This window comes from Podarcis bocagei, assembly GCF_964188305.1.
Source record: "Podarcis bocagei genome assembly, chromosome: 8".
Classification (NCBI taxonomy): Eukaryota; Metazoa; Chordata; class Lepidosauria; order Squamata; family Lacertidae; genus Podarcis; species Podarcis bocagei.
Window position 1 is genome coordinate 52,968,724 of NC_138133.1, and position 18,888 is coordinate 52,987,611.

At 42.9% G+C, this 18,888-nt stretch overlaps 1 protein-coding gene across 2 annotated transcripts in view; it reads right to left on the reverse strand.

Annotated features, from left to right (window-relative positions):
- ALKAL1 (ALK and LTK ligand 1) overlaps window positions 1–15,112 on the reverse strand; it is a 37,802-nt gene extending 22,690 nt beyond the window's left edge. Inside the window, exons 1-2 of one of the 2 annotated variants that reach the window (XM_081205191.1) lie at window positions 14,802–15,112; window positions 12,242–12,667 (exon numbers count right to left, since the gene is read on the reverse strand). In XM_081205191.1, coding sequence (XP_081061317.1) covers window positions 12,242–12,667; window positions 14,802–14,913 — 538 coding nt within the window. In that variant the 5' untranslated portion in view covers window positions 14,914–15,112. The remainder of the gene's footprint in view (window positions 1–12,241; window positions 12,668–14,801) is intronic. The other variant, XM_081205190.1, reaches the window with a different exon arrangement.
- Between the last annotated feature and the right edge of the window lie 3,776 nt (window positions 15,113–18,888).

Genomic DNA, 18,888 nt, shown 5'->3' on the forward strand with positions numbered 1-18,888 from the left:
TTTCTTTTTTCTTTTCCTTCTCCTGCAATGAGGCTCCATTTTAATATTTTAATGTTCCATTATTTTAATGTTGTATTTTATTTTTGTTTTTAAGTTGTAATCACTCATCTTGTTTTTATTATTGCTTGTAAGCCGCTCTGAGCCCGGCCTTGGCTGGGGAGGGCGGGGTATAAATAAAAAATTATTATTATTATTATTATAAAAAAAATTATTATTATTCACTGGTCCAAAAAGGTTGGTGACCCCTGGTCTATAAATAAATGTTTCCAATTCAGAAATCTGATTTAGTAAAGTGATGTAAACCCTTTTGCGAAGTTCCCAGGACGACATCCACAGTTTACATATCCGTACTATAGTTATTGCTATTTTATTGTTATTTTACCTTTTACTTTTTTGCTATGACATGACAAAAATATGCATTTTGTCACATTTCCAAACCACTAACTTTTACTCAGAATAAACCCACTGAAATTAATGAGCTTAGACATTTTCATTCATTCCAATGGGTCAACTCTGAGTTAGAATTAGTTGACTACTGCCCAAAATTATTAATTTAATTTACATCCCACGCTTCCTTCCAAAGGAGGGGGGAAACAGCTTTTTCATAGAAGTCCTTTGTTCTAGGAGCATCTTGATTAATAACCATCTAGTATGAACACTAAACAGTTTTTATTTGTTTTGCTTTTGCTCTAAATACTTAGGACTCACCCGCTATTTAAAAATTGTAGGACATGACTAAAACAAAAAACTAACCCTAAAAAGGAAATATTTTTATTGTCCTATGTCTATTTCTGTGGTCTCAACTTTGAACCTATATTTCCATAAAACTACATAGTAAAGGTAAAGGGACCCCTGACCATTAGGTCCAGTCGTGACCGACTCTGGGGTTGCAGCGCTCATCTCGCTTTATTGGCCGAGGGAGCCGGCGTACAGCTTCCAGGTCATGTGGCCAGCATGACTAAGCCACTTCTGGCGAACTAGAGCAGCGCACGGAAACACCGTTTACCTTCCCGCTGAAGCGGTACCTATTTATCTACTTGCACTTTGACGTGCTTTCGAACTGCTAGGTTGGCAGGAGCAGGGACCGAGCAATGGGAGCTCACCCCGTTGCAGGGATTCGAACCGCCAACCTTCTGATCAGCAAGTCTTAGGCTCTGTGGTTTAACCCATTTCTATTTGCTATCTACTTTTTGCATTTTTCCTATGCATTTACACTGCACTAGTCATGGAAATACCCAGATACAATGACACCAAAAAAGTACAGTGGCCAAATTTAGACATAATGCTCATGCTGAGATATAACACTAAGCCATGGTTTGGCATTACATGAGTGCTTCCCTGTCCTCCTCTCACTCAGTAAATAATAAAAGTTCAAATGCTTTTGACTTTCCCTTGTTGTTTCATCATGTATGAGATAATGGATTGTCTCAAATTACGGTTATTCTAAACAAGCCAACTTCATAACCCATGGTGATTACTAGAGTGAGTAACCATAGTTTCTTTTGACGTCTAAACTGGGAACCATGGTTGCCAGGTTCAGATCAAACCAGTCTTTGAAAACATGAGCTGGTGTCAGTTTCTAGTTGGCCCAGTTTGGTCATAACAGAAGGCCATTACTTATTATCTGAACAAGTCTTAAATCATGGCATGGAGAGAAGGGTACAGGAAGTGGGAATGGATTGCACAGGCACATGTCTCATGTGTAGCTCAGCTTAATAACATGTTACTGTACATTTAAACCAGGTGTTTATCCTCTCAAAATAATTTAGTCCCTTAAGTCCATCCCTATACTATTCCTTTTCTAGAAAGCTTTCTAACACAATCATCTACACTGCTGCTTATTTCATTCCAAACTTAATTGAACTTGTTGCAAGAATGCCATCACTGATAAACATACATCAATACATACAGTCACCAAAAACATAAGGGTGGCCTCGTGCTGATACAACCCTTATTCTATTTGATCATTTTCTATTCTTTGTTTATTGCCATTCTCTTAATCAGATTAAAATGCCTTAAGGCAGAGTGGCCTGTCACTCTTACATGTTTGTTCATATCTAAAGCACTGAGTAAAATCAATGTTTTGATTTTGCTCATTCAACAGTTTGTTCATAGGCCTTCTTCTAAGATAGATTTATTCAAACTGATGACCTGAAAGCAAATATTCAATAGCAAGGGCCTCTGTTCAACCGCAAATCTGGTATGAAATTGTTCATCGGTCCATCACTTATTTCCCTACATATTGATTGGGTCTAATTAATTTCCATGTATTGTTAAAAGCATACCTTGCCCTTCAAAATTATTTGCCCATGGCTACACACTGATCACAAAATTCAGATCTCACATTGGTGTGTTGGGAAACAGTCCACCTTGGCCTGTGGTGTTTTGTTAGCCGCTTGATTTTGACTCAAGTTCAGTCTATGTCTACTTCATTTCTCTCCACACCCACCTCCATTCACTACTGGCAAATCCAAGAATATCTGCAACTTTTCCAGAATTCAATAGCAATGTCAAGCTCTTATATTTTCACCCACCCAGATAAAGCTTAGCAAATTACGGAAAATGAGTGTAGGGACATCTGTGCTAGGCACAATTAATTTTTAATTTTTTTAAAAAAGAAAATTCCCATATGATACTTTTTATTTTAGGATAGAATTGGATGAAATTTGCAGGCAAAGTCACATCTTCTGAGCACATGAATCCTGACAAATGTTAGAAGGATAACTGTAGTAATTTTCCTGAAATTGCAGCCATTATAGTTTCTGGATTTATAAATAGGAATATCTTAAACTTCCATAGTATTTTGTGGGTAATTGGTCTGAAAGTTGAAGAGATGGGGAGAGATACTCTAGAGTAAGACACATGCCAAACTGCAGACAGATAAGACCCAGGGCTTTTGTGCTAGGCAGGCTGTATAGGTGATTCTGGAGTGGGCAAAATCATTCCCTCTGATTACAAGCTAATTCCACCTTCTTGATCCTGTAATTTTTCTTAAGCTAGAGACAAGTCTTTTAATTTTGCAAAGCTGCTCCCTTTCCCTCCTCCCGCCATAGCTTGGTCTTTTCCTTACATGGTAAGCTTGGAGACATTTACTAATTGCTTTTTATGTATGGCTTGCTGAGGCACAACAAGGCATTTCAAGGGTGCCTGCTTTGACTTATGCAGCTTTGCACACATCCTGCTTCATCTCAGACAAACTCAAAATCTCTCAGAAGCACCCTGCCTTGGCTTGGAATTCATCCATATCCAAAGCACATCTCTATTTCCTGCCAGGTTTTATTGTACTTTTTCCCAGGTTACTTACTCCCTGTATTAGGTAAAGGTAAAGGGACCCCTGACCATTAGGTCCAGTCGTGGCCAACTCTGGGGTTGCAGTGCTCATCTCACTTTATTGGCCAAGGGAGCCGGTGTACAGCTTCCGGGCCATGTGGCCAGCATGACTAAGCCACTTCTGGTGAACCAGAGCAGTGCATGGAAACGCCGTTTACCTTCCCGCCGGAGCGGTACCTATTTATCTACTTGCACTTTGATGTGCTTTCGAACTCCTAGGTTGACAGGAGCTGCGACCGAGCAACGGGAGCTCACCCCGTCGCAGGGATTCGAACCACCAACCTTCTGATCGGCAAGTCCTAGGCTCTGTGGTTTAACCCACAGCGCCACCCGCGTCCCTTACTCCCTGTATTAGGAAGTTTGTAATGTTTGATGTTTCACTGTGCTTATGTTATGTTGGAAGCTGCCCAGAGCAGCTGGGGCATCCCAACTGGGTGGGAGGGGTATAGGCAATTAATAGTAGTAGCAGTGGTGATGGTAATAATCAACTTTTTCATCCTTTGCATGAGAGTAGACTTTTTAGCTTCAATTTTGTCCCCCATGCCTTTTAACATGTACACTGAGGTTGAGAACCTCTAGCCCATGGGCCAGTCTTGGCCCACCAGGGGATCCAATTAAGCTTGTGAGACCTTTTTCCTGAACTCATGCCTCCCTGCCCATCAGATGATGGGCAGAAGGACAGGATTTAATCCTGCACAGGCTGTCATCCACTGAGCAAGGATAAAAGCCCTGTGCAACACACCCTTTGAAGCACCTTGCATGTGACAGATGCTTTAAAGAGGCTTCCACAACGTAATGTAGCCCCTATACTCCTGTTTGAGACTCTGGAGACCATAGGGGCTATTTTAAAGTATTCTACAAGTTTCTCCACTCCCTATGAGTTCCTGATTCTGGAGGCTTGAAATGGAAGCATGGGGAGACTTTGGTTCCCTCCACTTCCTTTTTAAGCCTTTGCAACTGAAAGCTTTAAATGGCAGTGCAGGGAGGCTTGCAAACCACAGTGTATGACCACTGGGAAGAGTGCAGAGTGAAGAAATACCATGGGGCATCTGTAGCAGCACAACCAGATGCCTTCATCTGCCCCACCAGCAACAAAACATGTCTTTTCTGTATCAAGCTCTACAGCCACAGCAGGCACCTCAACCTTCCAATAGTTTGACTTCACCCCAAAGGTAAACTCCTCCATTGTTCCCCCGATACAGATGCCAGAAAGACACTATACACGTATCAAATTTGACCTAGGAGGCAAATCTTGATCTACTTGCATGTCTTGATCTACTTGATCTTTCCCATGTAGCCAAATGATTAACCACCTCTCATCTATATGAAACCAATGGGGCAGAGGGAGGGTGAAGTATGGGATCATCAGAATTCTATGACTCCAATACCTGTTTTTCCTTTGCATAAAATCCAAGTGAGGGAGTGCAATCCATGAATGCATATCTGGCTGCTGCTCTGATTATATCTCCAGTTTCAAAGGCAAATATTACTGCCTGAATCTATTTCCACCCCCCTGTTATCACTGTATCTTTTGATGTAGTCACTGGCACCCAGTGTCCAAAATTGTATGTGACATTTAATAACACTTTGTTCTGCATCTGTTTCATTTTCTCTGCCTTGAGACTCTAGTATCCAGTGCATTTGCACTCAGTGGTTATTGCTTATTCCAATGTTAATCAAATCATCAACCACCCACCCCATAAATAGTGAACGGTAACTAAGGAAGTCTCCACAAAAGTTAAGTGACCCAAGCTCCTTCTGGTTCCCTTGTAATTTGAGCAACGGACCTTATGGTCCAAATGTTTCATATTATTATTAAGACTACTATTATTGGGTTGTATCCAGTGGTGGCTTTGAGTAAGCACTAAACATTTCTGCTTGTACAAGATGGGGCTCCCAATTTTTTGCTGTTTCCTCAACTCACTGCAGTTTCCCATGCCCCCCATGCTACCCCTGAGGATATGAGACACAGAGGAGGCAAAAATAACAACAAACGAAGTTAGAGCAGAGTCAGAAAGGCAAGAGAAATAAAGGATGATTGATGCATTTATTTATGCAAACCACTGTCCAGCATATCTGATGATCAAAAATGTTATGTTTTCTCTCAATTTAAAACCTTCTATCAGCAAGAAACCTACACATATTGGGTCAGTTGCTTATTTAGGAACTGAACTGTGAGAGATTTAGTTTGAAGCCATTAGTCCAATTAGTATATGGTATGCTTGCTTGTAGTATATTTTGCTGGACTGGGATGTTTGCCAGTGAAATGAGGGATAGCATGTCAGCCCCACAGTTCAAAACTGACATTATAAAAGTAGGGCAAATAAATTAGGTCTCAGTCATAGTAAGGAGAAATCAAAGCAAGAAGCAACCCAATAACTATTTAATAAGACTCATACTATGGGAATTCAAGAAAAACAACAGGTGCTGTGATTCAAGCATCAAAAGAATATACATTTGTGCTCCTATTTCTAAAACAAGTGATTACCTTCTCACATTTTCTATCAAGTAGAAACCACCTCTGTGGTTTTAGGGCTATTAATTTAAGAGAGTCATCAGGGAAAATAAAGAGTAACTAAGGAACCTAAGAAGTATAACTATACACTACCAATTGTATGTCTCACAGAATAGCAAACTTCAGAATTCACCATGCTTTACAATTCTTATACTTAATCATTGGTGGGGCATCCACATGTAACTAATCATTTCAATTTAGAATTGGTTTGGGTTTTCCCCAAGCCTTGAGAATGCTTAGAAAAGTATTCAGCTTATGATAAAAATTCTCCAATGCATGACAAGACCCACCAGCTCTTTCATCTGCCAATTTCTATCACCATCTCCTTTACTATATTTTCCCCAAACTTATGAGGGGTGATGGGATGGGAAGGATATGGCAGCCAAGCACTTCTGCAAAAGCAGAGGGCTTTCCCCAAGTTTTCAGCTCTGTGCAGTCGAGACCTCTGATCATGCATGGGCCCACCATGTTTACAGGAAATGTGGCAAATGAGATAGCTTATCAGAGTGAACTGAAGGCAGTTCCATCCAGAGTCAGAAATATCAACCAAGCACACCAAGAAGGCTTTGTTGCTTTGGAATGGAAATGTCTTCAACTTACTGTGAGAAGAACGTTTTGTTTTTGTTTTTAAAAAACCTTCTGGTCAATGAATAAAGAGGATGAAAAATACTATGCTTGCTAGAATTGACATTGGCAGGAATGGGCAATGAAGTATGGCATAGTAAGTCCACAAACTATACACAGTTAAAGACTAACAGATTTGTTGTAGCATTAGATTTCATAAACGAGAGTCCACTTCATCAGATCTGTGATGAAGTGTTGCATATGATGAATTGCACTCCCATCCATACCAGGTTATTTCATACCAGATGTGCTAGTCTTTAAAGTACCACAAAATTCTTCATTGGTTTTGAAAACAAAGGATTTTGTTGCATATTGTCGATAAGGTATGTCATACAATCGGGTGGGGCAGAGGGGCAAGGAATCATGCAAGCAAGATAAACTGCAGGAGAGGAAGCCCCCGATGAGAAAATGCCTCAAACCCACTGAGAAAAAGTATCAAAGAAAAACAAACAAGCAAATTGGGCACCTGTGTGAGATTAGCAACAGAGTGAGGAGACCAGTACAGACAGTCCACTCTCTCCCATTTTAATATTACAATTAAAAATGTAATATTACAAATTACAAATTCCCAAGTGAACAACAAAAAGCCATTGTATCACGTGTGTTGCACAGAATGGCACATGTACCTGCTGGACAGAAGCCTTGAGAGTGTAATTAGTGCAATGAACTCTTGCCTCTCAGGGAACAAGTTTGATCCCTTAAGGCCAAAGTAGTCAACCTGGAGAAACAGAGAGGCAGAGAAGTTTGTGGATGAGGTCTTTAAAGACATGCCAAAAGCATTTCACTACCATGGACTCTATTGTCACAGAGAATGAGAATCAGAGAGGAACTATTCATGAGGGAACAAACAACTATCCTCTTGTGCCAGGAATCCACCACCAGGGACCCAGGTTCTACTGATAGTAAGTGATCTGATTATAATGGAAACAGACAGTTGGATTTGTCATAGCCTTGGAGATGGCACAATGATGTTCCTGCATGCCAGGCATGAAGGTAACAGATATCATACTTCATCTAGATAGGTTGGCAGATAAAGCTAGGGAGGCATCAGCAGTCATTCCACATGTCAAGATCACTGACAGGAACAAATAAAATGTGGTTCTAGAACCAAAATTTAGGATGATATGTAGAAAACTGAAATCCAGGGCCTCTGCTGTAGCTTCCTCAGGTATGCTACCTCTTTCATGCATAGGACCAGTTAGAAAGGTAGAGCTGAGAGGTCAATGAGCAAACAAAATTGTGGCTTTTTATTTTATTTTTATTGTTTCTTTGAATTCTGTGGAATTCAAACTGCAATAAAAGAAAAGAAATAAAAGAAGCAATGAAAATACAATTAAAAATCAATACTGTACAGATATTTAATGCAATAGATGCACCACTTGTGGTCTTCAGCCATAAATCCAAAGACATGCCATGGACCACCTGAATGGGAGCCCCTGATGTACATGAAAAGGTCACATTACAGGAGTTCATTTAGCTGCTCCAACATAAACTTTGATTAAAGAATAAAATAGTGGTTTCAGATTTATGCCACTCACAATCTTTTACTGAAGGCTTTTCTAGTACACACTATATATCCAAGTAGTCCTTTCTTTAAAACAAAACAAAAAAGGTTGAACGTGTGCTATTTGAAGATAAAAGCATGAGATCAGTAAACATTCCAGAACAATTCTAAAGTTAAATGGAATGAAATTAGAAACCCAGTGTAATACTGTACATATAGGTGGTGCCCAATGTTGTCTGTCTGCAAATGGAAGTTATTTGTCAGCAGAAAAAGCCAGGGTGGCAATTCTCAGCAGTTTCCCCTCCACTCTGCACCCTCCTATGCCCCCTCTAAATTTGCTCCAGAGGATCCTCAAACATTCTAGTTTGCACCAGGGTGCAGCGAGCTGCAAGACTGGATACTACTCTGTGAAAATGTGATCACTTTAAGATATGTTAACCAGTGGCAGACCTTGGGACCTCAAATTTGAGCAATGCCCTGTGAAAGTCCAAAATCCCCCCCACCTCCCCCTTTCCATTCTACATAATAGTTGTGGTGCCCCCTAAGCTCCGCACCCAGTGCGAGCAAACCATTCATGCACCCCTAAATCCACCTCTGTGTTATTTTATGGAATTTGACATCTTGGGGGGGGGGGTGCTGTGCCCTTCCACCAACCATGCTAGGATAAAATATTAATAGCCGAATTTGCTTTCTTGAAATGTGGTACCAATGGAATGAAAACTACTTTTATGCCATTCAGACTGCCATGATAATTGTCCATAAGGTTCTCTCTTTGGTTATCAGATCCTAACTCCACTGAGAACATAGACTGCACTGACTGTATTCCTGGCATTTTGGCAGACATGGGGATAAAGGAAAATGGTGGTTGAACTGACTGCTCCAGCAAGAATTCAAAATGAATTCTAAATGGCTCCAAACTCAATCAGCAGCAGAAGCCGAGTCCACAGAAAATAACTATTTTTAAAGTCTTTTTGTTGGTTCATAAAAGGACAGATTACCATAATGTACTGTGTTTTCCATGGAGAAAAGTTTCTAGAAAGCCCAACAATCTAATGAATTGTTCTTAATCAATGACCAATTGTTGTAATTTCTCATTGTAGCCTGAAATCTTCACATAGAAAATAATGGAAGTTGTTTAAAAACAATGGCTTCTAATCTCAATTGTAATAACTCACAAATAATTGTCAAAATCCATAGTTTCTTCATGCCATGTTTATGCTAATTTAGCTCGACGAGCTGATTATGTCTGTTACTATCTTCCTGATATTATATCAGAAAAAGGACAAACTAAAAGGCACACAGAGTAGATAATATGACATCAACTAAAAATGTGGAATAAGTAAAAAGAAAAGGCAATTTATTGGCAATTGAAACTGAGCATTCCTTCAACAATAGGTTGTTATATAAAATTTCATATTTGGATGTAACCATTTCTGTGATATTGATTGTGTGTGTGTGTTTGCAGAAAATATTCTAACAGATGATAGTGGTAATTTATGACTAAACTTACTTAATATTTGTCAAATTTTACTTGAATGATGTGGCTCTTGAGTAGCAGCTTCATGCCAAGCATAATGGTAAAAGTGGTGTCAGAGGGCCTTGGACTTACTGGGAAATGAAATGTGCTTTTGTGAGCATGGTATCTTAGAATATCATGAGATTTTTAATATTTCCCTGTATTAGCAAAATATACAAATTCAGCCATCTTTGTGTAAACTGCATAAGGCCATGAAAGTGTAATTTCCATTAGCTTCTCTATAGTTTATCTCCAGAAAAGAAAAACTTTAATGAGTTTTATATCACTGAAAAACAAACTCTTCTGTACCTGTTGAACGTATCTGAGAATTTAACAATAATTAAATTACTTTAGCAATGAAAAAAAGGTGGAATAAGTATATGTAAATAAAATGTGCAGCCATTTTTTAATTTACATCAGTAGCTGCACCTCTACTATCTGGAGCCGCAGTGCTGCAGGAAGCAGGAGAAATGGTTGAGATGCAAGAATATATTTTAAGACAAGAGCACATTGGCATGGGATATTTTAACACCAACCCTAGTCTAGACACCATGAAGGTACAGTGGTACCTCAGGTTAAGAACTTGATTCGTTCTGGAGGTCCGTTCTTAACCTGAAACTGTTCTTAACCTGAGGTACCACTTTAGCCTCCCGCTGCCGCCGCGCGATTTCTGTTCTCATCCTGAAGCAAAGTTCTTAACCCGAGGTACTATTTCTGCGTTAGCGGAGTCTGTAACCTGAAGCGTCTGTAACCTGAAGCGTCTGTAACCTGAAGCATCTGTAACCCAAGGTACCACTGTACTGCCAAAGCACCTTGCCTACAGTGCAGATTGAGTGGCTCACTTGCTTGCATCTGACAGAAAACTTCCCAAAGGCATTGTACAGACCAGATATATCAGTTATGCATTGACAACTATACAATGTACAACTGAACTCACACAGATTTGTCCTCGTGTAGATGCAGCTCTTGGGAAAGAAAATGACTATTGTCTTTGGGTACAATCCAAAGACAGACTCGTGTAAGTTTCGATGAGTCAGAACTGAAGCAAAAAATCACATAAATCATTCTATGCAAGGTCCTATGAACTCCAGATGGAGTTAGTTGCCTCCATCTCATTGCAGCCTCCCGATCCTGACATCCAAAGACCCTTAGGAATGGTGTGATATGAGACATGGGGTGGTCACAGCTGGAGGAGGACCAGCAAAAATAAGGGCAGCCTTGTCTGGTGAGCAGGAGCTCCTTCAGTTTACACAAGCTGTCTGTTGGATCAAATCCACTGCCTTCATTTGATGTATTTTAGTGGGACTTGGGTACACCTAGCATTCTGTGCATTGTGCCTCTTATTTGCAAACCATCACTCTCCACTTCCAGCCACTTAGGCACTAAAAGAGAAAAGAAATTATCAAGATGGAAAAGTTTGACAAAAGTCACCACTAAAACTAAGTACTTACTTAATCACTTCCTCTGTCTAAAAATCCAGGAATGTGGTGGGTTGGTGTCAACTGTGTTTTGCCCTTAAAAATGTTAACTATAGTTGTTTAGGAAGGCTTTGCCTCTTTCTAAGTGTTAAAAAGAGTAACACGCTTTCTAAACAACAGATACATTTTTTTTATCTTGATCAATGTGGAGCCAGAAGCAAAATGGGAGTAATAAATGCCAGGGGCCAGGTTGTGACCTGAGAACACATGAAAGAAACCTCCACCTTTTAAAAACTAAGTCAGTGTAGGAGAGGAGATGGGTGCCTCCTGCCAGGGAACACAGAGAACAGAAATGCCAAGAGCCAGTGTTGCTTCTCCCTTTATGATTGCAAAAAGGATTTCTTTGGGATCTATTTGCCTCCACAACGAAAGACAACAGCAGACTCTCCTGGAACTCCGGCTGCTATGTACATAAAGCTGGAAGGCTTGTGCCTTAAGGTTTTAGCCTCAGAAGACCTGTACCAATTAACAGCTCAATAGGCACTTGGAGAGCCTGAAAGTGAATGAGCCTTGCATACCCTGGAACTTTTCAGGACAAGGCAGGGAAAGTTAGGGAGATCTGCTGAGGATCAAACACCACGCTCTGTACTAGACACAACAAAACCAGGGCTGTGGAGAGCCAGCCAGAGAAATAAGGCTTGTCAGAACAGCCGGAGCAGCAAGGGAACACACCGAAACCATGAGCGACAGTAAGCAAAGCAACAGGTCAATTTGCATTTTAAAATGGCCTAAAACTCAGCTACCACTTGCAATATGTTTGGGAAGCACCAAGTCAGCCTGGCTGTTTACCAACCGGATCCTATTTCTAACAGTCATCTGGAAGTAAAGTTAAAAGTAGCACCGATTTCAATAAAGTCATTTCGAAGTCATTAGGTCAAAGTAAACCAGAGGGTAAACCTTCTGTCCTGAGTTCAAACGATGACCGCTGCATCAATGTAATAGCGGTGAGCAGGGATGGTCCTATTTTAAAGCCTTCTCCTTTACTATGCGAAACTACTAGCGATGAAGAAAGCAGAAGGTAGCACCATCGCGTTGAGGAAGCGCGCATCAGCAAGGGAAGGCGGAGGCTCATTCAAGCTTACCTGGAATCCAAGCCTTGAGATGTCAGTCCCAGGTAGGAACTGGGTTGAGAAAGGGGGATGGGAGGTGGCGCTTTGCACCTGGACAGCGGCAGTCGTGTTCTTTCCCCTGCCCCCTGCAAAGGAGCTCTGACTCAAGCTGCGATGGGGCAGGAAGGGCGAGACCCGTTAGGGGTTAGGCTGTTCTCCGCTTACCTGAATGCCGGGAAGAGGTGAAGAACCTGGGTGCCTGCGCGCCTGCTCGCTCCCTGGAGGAGGAGGAGGACGACGACGAGATCACTCTGGCTTCTCGATCCACCGAGGCGGAGGAGTAAAGGGCGCCGCCGGTCGTGTAGCGCCGAGCGATGACCCGTTCCGCCCCCAAGGGGTGAAAAGGCGCCTGGTGCTGAGGGCGGCTGTGGCCGCTGCCCCTCTCGCGAAGGGCTCTGAGCAAGAGTTCCAGCAGCGCCTTCCTGTCCGCCGCCGCCGGGCTCTGGAGGTCCCGGGTCTTGTTCTTGGCGGCGGCGGCGGCGCCCTCGGCTCTGGGCGCCCGTCCTGAGGTGAAGAGCAGGAAGAAGAAGAGGGCAGGCAGCGCGTGGTAGCGGCGGCGGCATGGCTTGGCCCCTTGCATCTCTCGGCCTCCTGAGGGGAAAGAGAGCGAGGCGGCGGAGGCAGCGCTCGGCAGTTAGCTCCGGCTGCTGCTGCCCCTTCCCGCCCTCAGCTCCCGCCTCATCGTGGGGCCGGCACTGGCCGCGCAGCCTGGGGCTCGAGCGGAGGGACAACACGCCGAGCCCCGCGAGCGCGAGGCCGCTCTGGGCGGCGGGTTGGTCGCCGCTGATTGCGGGCGCGCCAAAGGCACGTGTCGCAGTTGCCGCGCCGGGGAGAGAAAGTAGGGCGTCCGCGCGGCGGCGGCGGAGGCTGCTTTCCAGTGGCTGGAGCCCTCGCTCCTCTCAGCTTGGCCGCTGCGAGGGGTGTCAGGCCAGCTCCCCAGGCGCGCGCTCCGCTAATAGTCCCAGCGGGTGCCTCGCCAGTTGCCAGCCCGGACGCTCGCTTCGCGCTCGGGTCTGTGCTGGGGCGTGTGAAGGGAGGAGGAGAAGGAACACCAGGCGGAGCGGGAGGAAGAGGGAGGGGCTCTTGGGGCTGGTCCCGCCGCCGCCGCGACCCCGCCCACCATCAGGCCGCCGCGGCTTCCCTTTTAGACCCCGGAGCCCTTTAGGGCACATTTATAGACACGGATTATGAGGAGGGCATTAAGCAGGCCACGCATTTCGCGATCCGCGGGGCTTTAGGCGGGATTTGCCTGGCTTTCTTTCCCAAGCGCTCCTGGGGCTTTAAAGCGCTCGACGGACGAGTTTTAACTCGGAGCAGGGGGGCGCCAAGTAGGGTGCGGGGGGCTCTCCCCGACTCCCCTCTCCCGAAGGAGCATTTGTGAATGAATTTGTAGGAGTGGCTGCTTATTTCTTACCCGGATCTTTAGGTCTGTGATCAAATAGGGGACTCCACACACACACTGCTCGGGTTATCTATCTCCGGGGCGCGCCGTTGCACCAACGTTGCGCGCACCTCGAAAGTGATTCTATGGGGCGGGGTAGTTATTTGTTTTTTTCAACACTGTACAACGCCTGGATTTTCTACCCCAGTTTATTGATTTCCCCCACCCTGGAATATGGCAATTTTAAAGGATTTGTAATTTGACATCTTTTCTAGAATGGACACCCAGGACCATCCGAGGTGCGGTTCAAAATCGAACTCCAGGACTTGGAAGCAGCAACCTGATTTCGATTTTTAAGCATCTCTGTTCAAACCTATTAAGAAATTACACCCTTGACTCAAAATTATATTCAGAAGCCAAAGTCTCTCTTTGTCTCTCCCTCAAACACAGCTAAAATCTTTTGCATCGCGAAATACTATATTCTCATAATTTTTTTTTAACCCTTCTGGAAAATTCCTCCGTCGTTCTTTTTTTTTTTTTTTTACAGCGCAATCCTATGCTTGTCTACTCGGAAATAAACCCTAGGGAATAAAATGGGGCTTGGTCGAAGTGTTCGCAAAATTGCAGGTTTAATATCCCTCCGCCTCTATCATAGACGGCAACTACAGTATTTGGATTCGTAACCTGTCTTTATAGGGTGGGGTTTTTCTTCAAGCTCTGATTTGGGTGGTCTTACGCCTACACCCACCCATACCTCTACCGCTTTAAATCCAGCCCTGCCCATTCTGCTGAGTGGGGCCCTGGGCTACTTTCCCGAGGACACCCATGTTTTAGACCCCCTCGGAAAAAGAGAGAAGAGATTGGAAACCCGACCACGAAGGGACTCGGGCTCCCAAGCTCGGTACTTTATCCCCCTAAGTAAGCTCTCCAAATATAGCGAACAATGAGGATTAAGGGAGGGAGAATATTAATTCAGTTATTCACAAACCCACTTCTTTGGGTTCTGTCTCTTCCAACTCCCTTTCGCCCAGTGTTGTCTTTGGAAAAAAAATATCTAACGGAGGGAAAAACACAGAAACACCCACCCGGTGGTTGTAGCGTCTGCACAAATGCAAACTTCTTCCATTCACCTTCCTCCTTGGCAGGTGCATCGCCTGGAAAGCGATTTCACTGTTCCTTCATACCCCCCCCCCCCAGGGCACCCTGATTCATTTCAAGCAGAAATATACTAGTAGACAGAAACCCTCAGTAATACCCAAGGGGCCCCCGTCCATTCACAACAACGTTGAGAGACCTGCCTAAAGCCTGTCATGAGTCTTTTCAGGGGCGAGGAAAGGACTTTACCGTGCCAAAGTTGCCTCTTCGGTCCTGCGGCTTCCCCGCTTGGAGGCTGGTCTGAGATCCGTAAAAACTGCGTCCTGGGCGTCGCGTCGCAGCCGTCGGAATTGGCTGCCATACACCTGGTTTATATAGTTCCGCCTCAGCCAGTCCGCTGGAGTGCTATCGACTTTAGGTGGGTGGAAGGCAACGAAGTCTTCTCTTAATCATTCTTCTTCGGCTCAACGAGGGTCTCCCCCTCCTTTTCCTGACAAACTTCCTCCTCCCCACTTTTTTCCTTCCCCTGAGGACGCAGGTTCAAACTCATGGAGATGACTCCCCTCCGCTACTTGTGAAATGAGATTGTCGCCCAGATTAGAGGATGCTCAGAGCTCATATATCCGAGCGCTTTGCTTTCTTAGGTTAGTGGGATTCCCTAGCATTGACGTAGGGGGGGGGGGAGAGAGAGTGACCGGAGTGGGTGGGTGAGACACGCCGCAGGAAAAGTATTTTTTTCTCCTAGAAACTGAATTGAGGATGAAAGACCTTCATTTCAAAGGACAGGTTGTGTATAAATTGCTCAAAACTAACGGTGAGTTGATCTTGGAAGAAAGGGGGGGGGGCAGTAAAGTTAGCATCAAAAGGGAGAACAAAAAAATCGAGCCCATTCAAAGTTTTATCTATGGCTGCAGAATGCAGACACACCATTTATTCAAAGTACACTCCCCACCACCATCCTGCACCCCCCCAAAAAAAAGAATAGTGGGAGATGTAGTTTATCCTTCACAGGACTACAACTTCCAGCACCCAAAACTACAGTTCCCATGATTCTTTGTAGGACAGGGATTTATTTGGAATGCACTTTAAATGTATAGTGTGAAGTGACAATAAAATATCTTATGACACCCACAACTATAATTCATTAAATCAACCATGCTGGTGTAGGGGAAACAGAACAGCCTCAGTCCAAGGAGAGCATTTTAAACCCACCAAAGTCAATGGGCTTTGAATATAATTTAAAATGTCTGCAAAATAAAAACAAGAAAATGTTTTTTTATGCACAGAATCAATTGTTTTGACACGGCCCTGCTTTGAAAATAAGCGAAAGAGCCACTTTCCCACCATAGTGTTTACTGCTGCAAGAGAGCACTGGTACAAAGGTTTTAATGAGATCCAAAAACGAATGGGGTTGTGGTCCAAAAAGATCCAAGCATATGTGTGCCTACTCAGAAATAAGTCTCATTAAATGCAATGGGACCTATTCTTAGGGAGTGAGCTTTAAGATGTGCTCCTTTGTCCTCCCATTCCCCCACTTTCCCCATCCCTCTTCCTCCTCATTTTGGCTCTTGCAGGTTCTGCCACATTTTCCCAGCAGCTTATTGGATGTGTGGGAGAATGAAACATTGATCTGTACTGTATCCCTCTGAAAGATAACATCTATCCGAGCAAACTCATTCGCTACTAGGGGTATCAACAATGTCACAATACTTTCTGACATTTTGTTAGAAGTGTTAGAAAGCTGACATTTAGTAGATACATAATCCCAATGCACCTCCATCTCACTTTGCTCCAACAGGAATTTAATGTGAATGATCCCGCATTTTAGAGGAAGGCCTCATCCAGACTGGAGTCTGATGTGATGTTGAAGCTGCTTAGGTCACTATTCTCTTTTGTGGTTTACACATGGGGTCCTCTTCCTCAGTGGCACCTCCCACTTACCTCCCACCCCCCTCACAGATAATCCAATAAGGGGAGAAAGTCTGATATAAAATTGCACATTACATGACAGTGGATGTACTGAAGCACATTGTGTGATTTCCCCCCCAAAAGCGTACTTCCGCTTTACTGGCTGCACCACCTGCTAGATACAGCGTTTCCGTGCACTGCATCCTTTCCCACCAGTTGTTGTATCTTTATAATTAAAACCACTTTTTGTGCAGAATGGCTGTTCCACAAAGTAAATGTATTTAAAGCAAAAAATAAAATTTGCCCATGCAAGTACAGGAGGCAGGAAAAGGAAAGCAGAAAGGAAACGAAGAAGCAGCCTCTCATGCCAATAATTTCAAATGATTCCCTGGCTTTTTAACATTATTGCTCATTGGTGCAAATTTGCTATATTGAAAAACTTGTAGAGGAATGGTTGTTACAATTATTGGACTTAGCTGAGATGGCAAAGGTGACGTGCTTAATCAGTGATAAATCATTGTTAATATTTAGTAAAGATTGGAAACTCCTTATAGACTTTTTGCAAGAAAAAGCAAATGAACCTATGATATCTGGGTTTGAGGATTGAATAAAATATTGGTTTATAGTAAGTGGAATGGTTGGGTGTTATCTTGGAGTTGATCTTTTGAATAATTTTCTATATGTAGCTGACAGATAAAGAATCAGAAGTTCTCATTTTCTTCATTTCTTCCTTTCCTTTTTCTCCTCTTCCTTTTTCTCGCCTTTTTGTTTCCTTTCCTCCTTTTGGTTTGTGCTTTTATTTAGATCAGTTTCTTTTATCTTTGATAAAAATATATTGGATAGTAACCTTTATATATTTTCTTTCAAACTTTAATAAAAAATTATTGGGGGAAAACCTTACATTTCACATATGAAAGGTGCATACACACAAGTAAACAAATACCTACATGCACACCCACAATTGACTTATAGGTGTCCTTGCTTGGGGTAGCACCCACTCATTTTTTTGATATATTTTTTTTTACTGCTCTTTTGTGCAAATCTGGTACATAGAAAAATGTATCAGCTTGTACTACCAGCAGATCCCAAAAGATTGCTTACAAGGGAACACAGCTGAGAAAGGCTCCCAACCCCTGCCTTAAAAACCTGAAGGATAAAAAGACAAGCCATGGGGTGAGGCTGGGTAAGGCCACCTTTGAGGATCAGTCTCACAACATACAGGGAGAGCTGTAGCTCTGTGGTAGAGCATCTGCTTTGCATGCACTACATCTGCAGTTCAGTCCCCAGCACCTCCAGGTAGGAGTGGGAGAGAGGGCTATCTGAAGTCCTGGGGAGCTGTTTCCACTCCTTGTAGACAATACTGAGTCAGCCACTATACTGAACCACCACTTGTCTTATGCGGTATAAGGCAGCATCCTGTGTTCCTAAGACAACCATCCCTGTTGCAGACCAATTTACATCAACCAGTGAAAGCTTCAGAAAGAAAGAAAAATGTATGTGTGTATCCTGTGTATTAGAATCATAGAATTGTAGAGTTGGAAGGGAACATGAGGGTTCAAACCCCTGTAATTCAGGAATCTTGTGGGGCTCAATGTGGGACCCTAAGATTAAAAGCCTCATGCTTTTAGCAACTGAGCTATCCCACTGTCCTAAAGTATTTTATGTATTTTTGCTGGCTACACCACTGCATATAATTATAAGAAAGAAAAGAAAGAAAGAAAGAAAGAAAGAAAGAAAGAAAGAAAGAAAGAAAGAAAGAAAGAAAGATTAAAAGTATCAAGAAATAAAGCTAGCCCACTTTCCCGTTGAATTGAATTCTATAAATTCCATAAAAGTGAGTGCATAAATGTGATCTTTTAAATGCCGTCAGTCATGCAGTGTTATGCCCGTACCAAAGAAAATTGTGACACAGGCAAGAATGTTTCTGACCACATGTACAGGATGTCGCTGAAGGGTTGGCTAACTCAACCTACTTCTAGCTCCAATGAAACAACAGGAACACAGACTGTCTTGACTAAGCATATCGAGCAACTGAAAACTCATCTATCCGTCTTGGAAATGGAAGACTCAGTTTCAAATCCAGAGTCATCACGGTGATTTGCTGGATAACTATTGGCAAATAACCACCTCCAACCTCAATTTCTTGTGTATGAAAAAGGAACAATGGTGCCTGCCTCAGTTGGCTACAGTGAAGATAAAATATAAAGCTGTTTCTGTGTTAATAGAAAATGAGATTTTGAAAATGAGAAATTAAATTGAGAAGACTGGTAATGTGGGATGATCTTCCAATGGCAAAGTTCTGATATCTAATTAATTTTCACAACGGCAGTGTGATAATCTAGATAGAGCTCATCTTTAATGTTACCAGGATAACATAAAAGGTGTTTAACTTGCAAATTCCTCTGTGTGTGTGTGTGTGTGTGTGTGT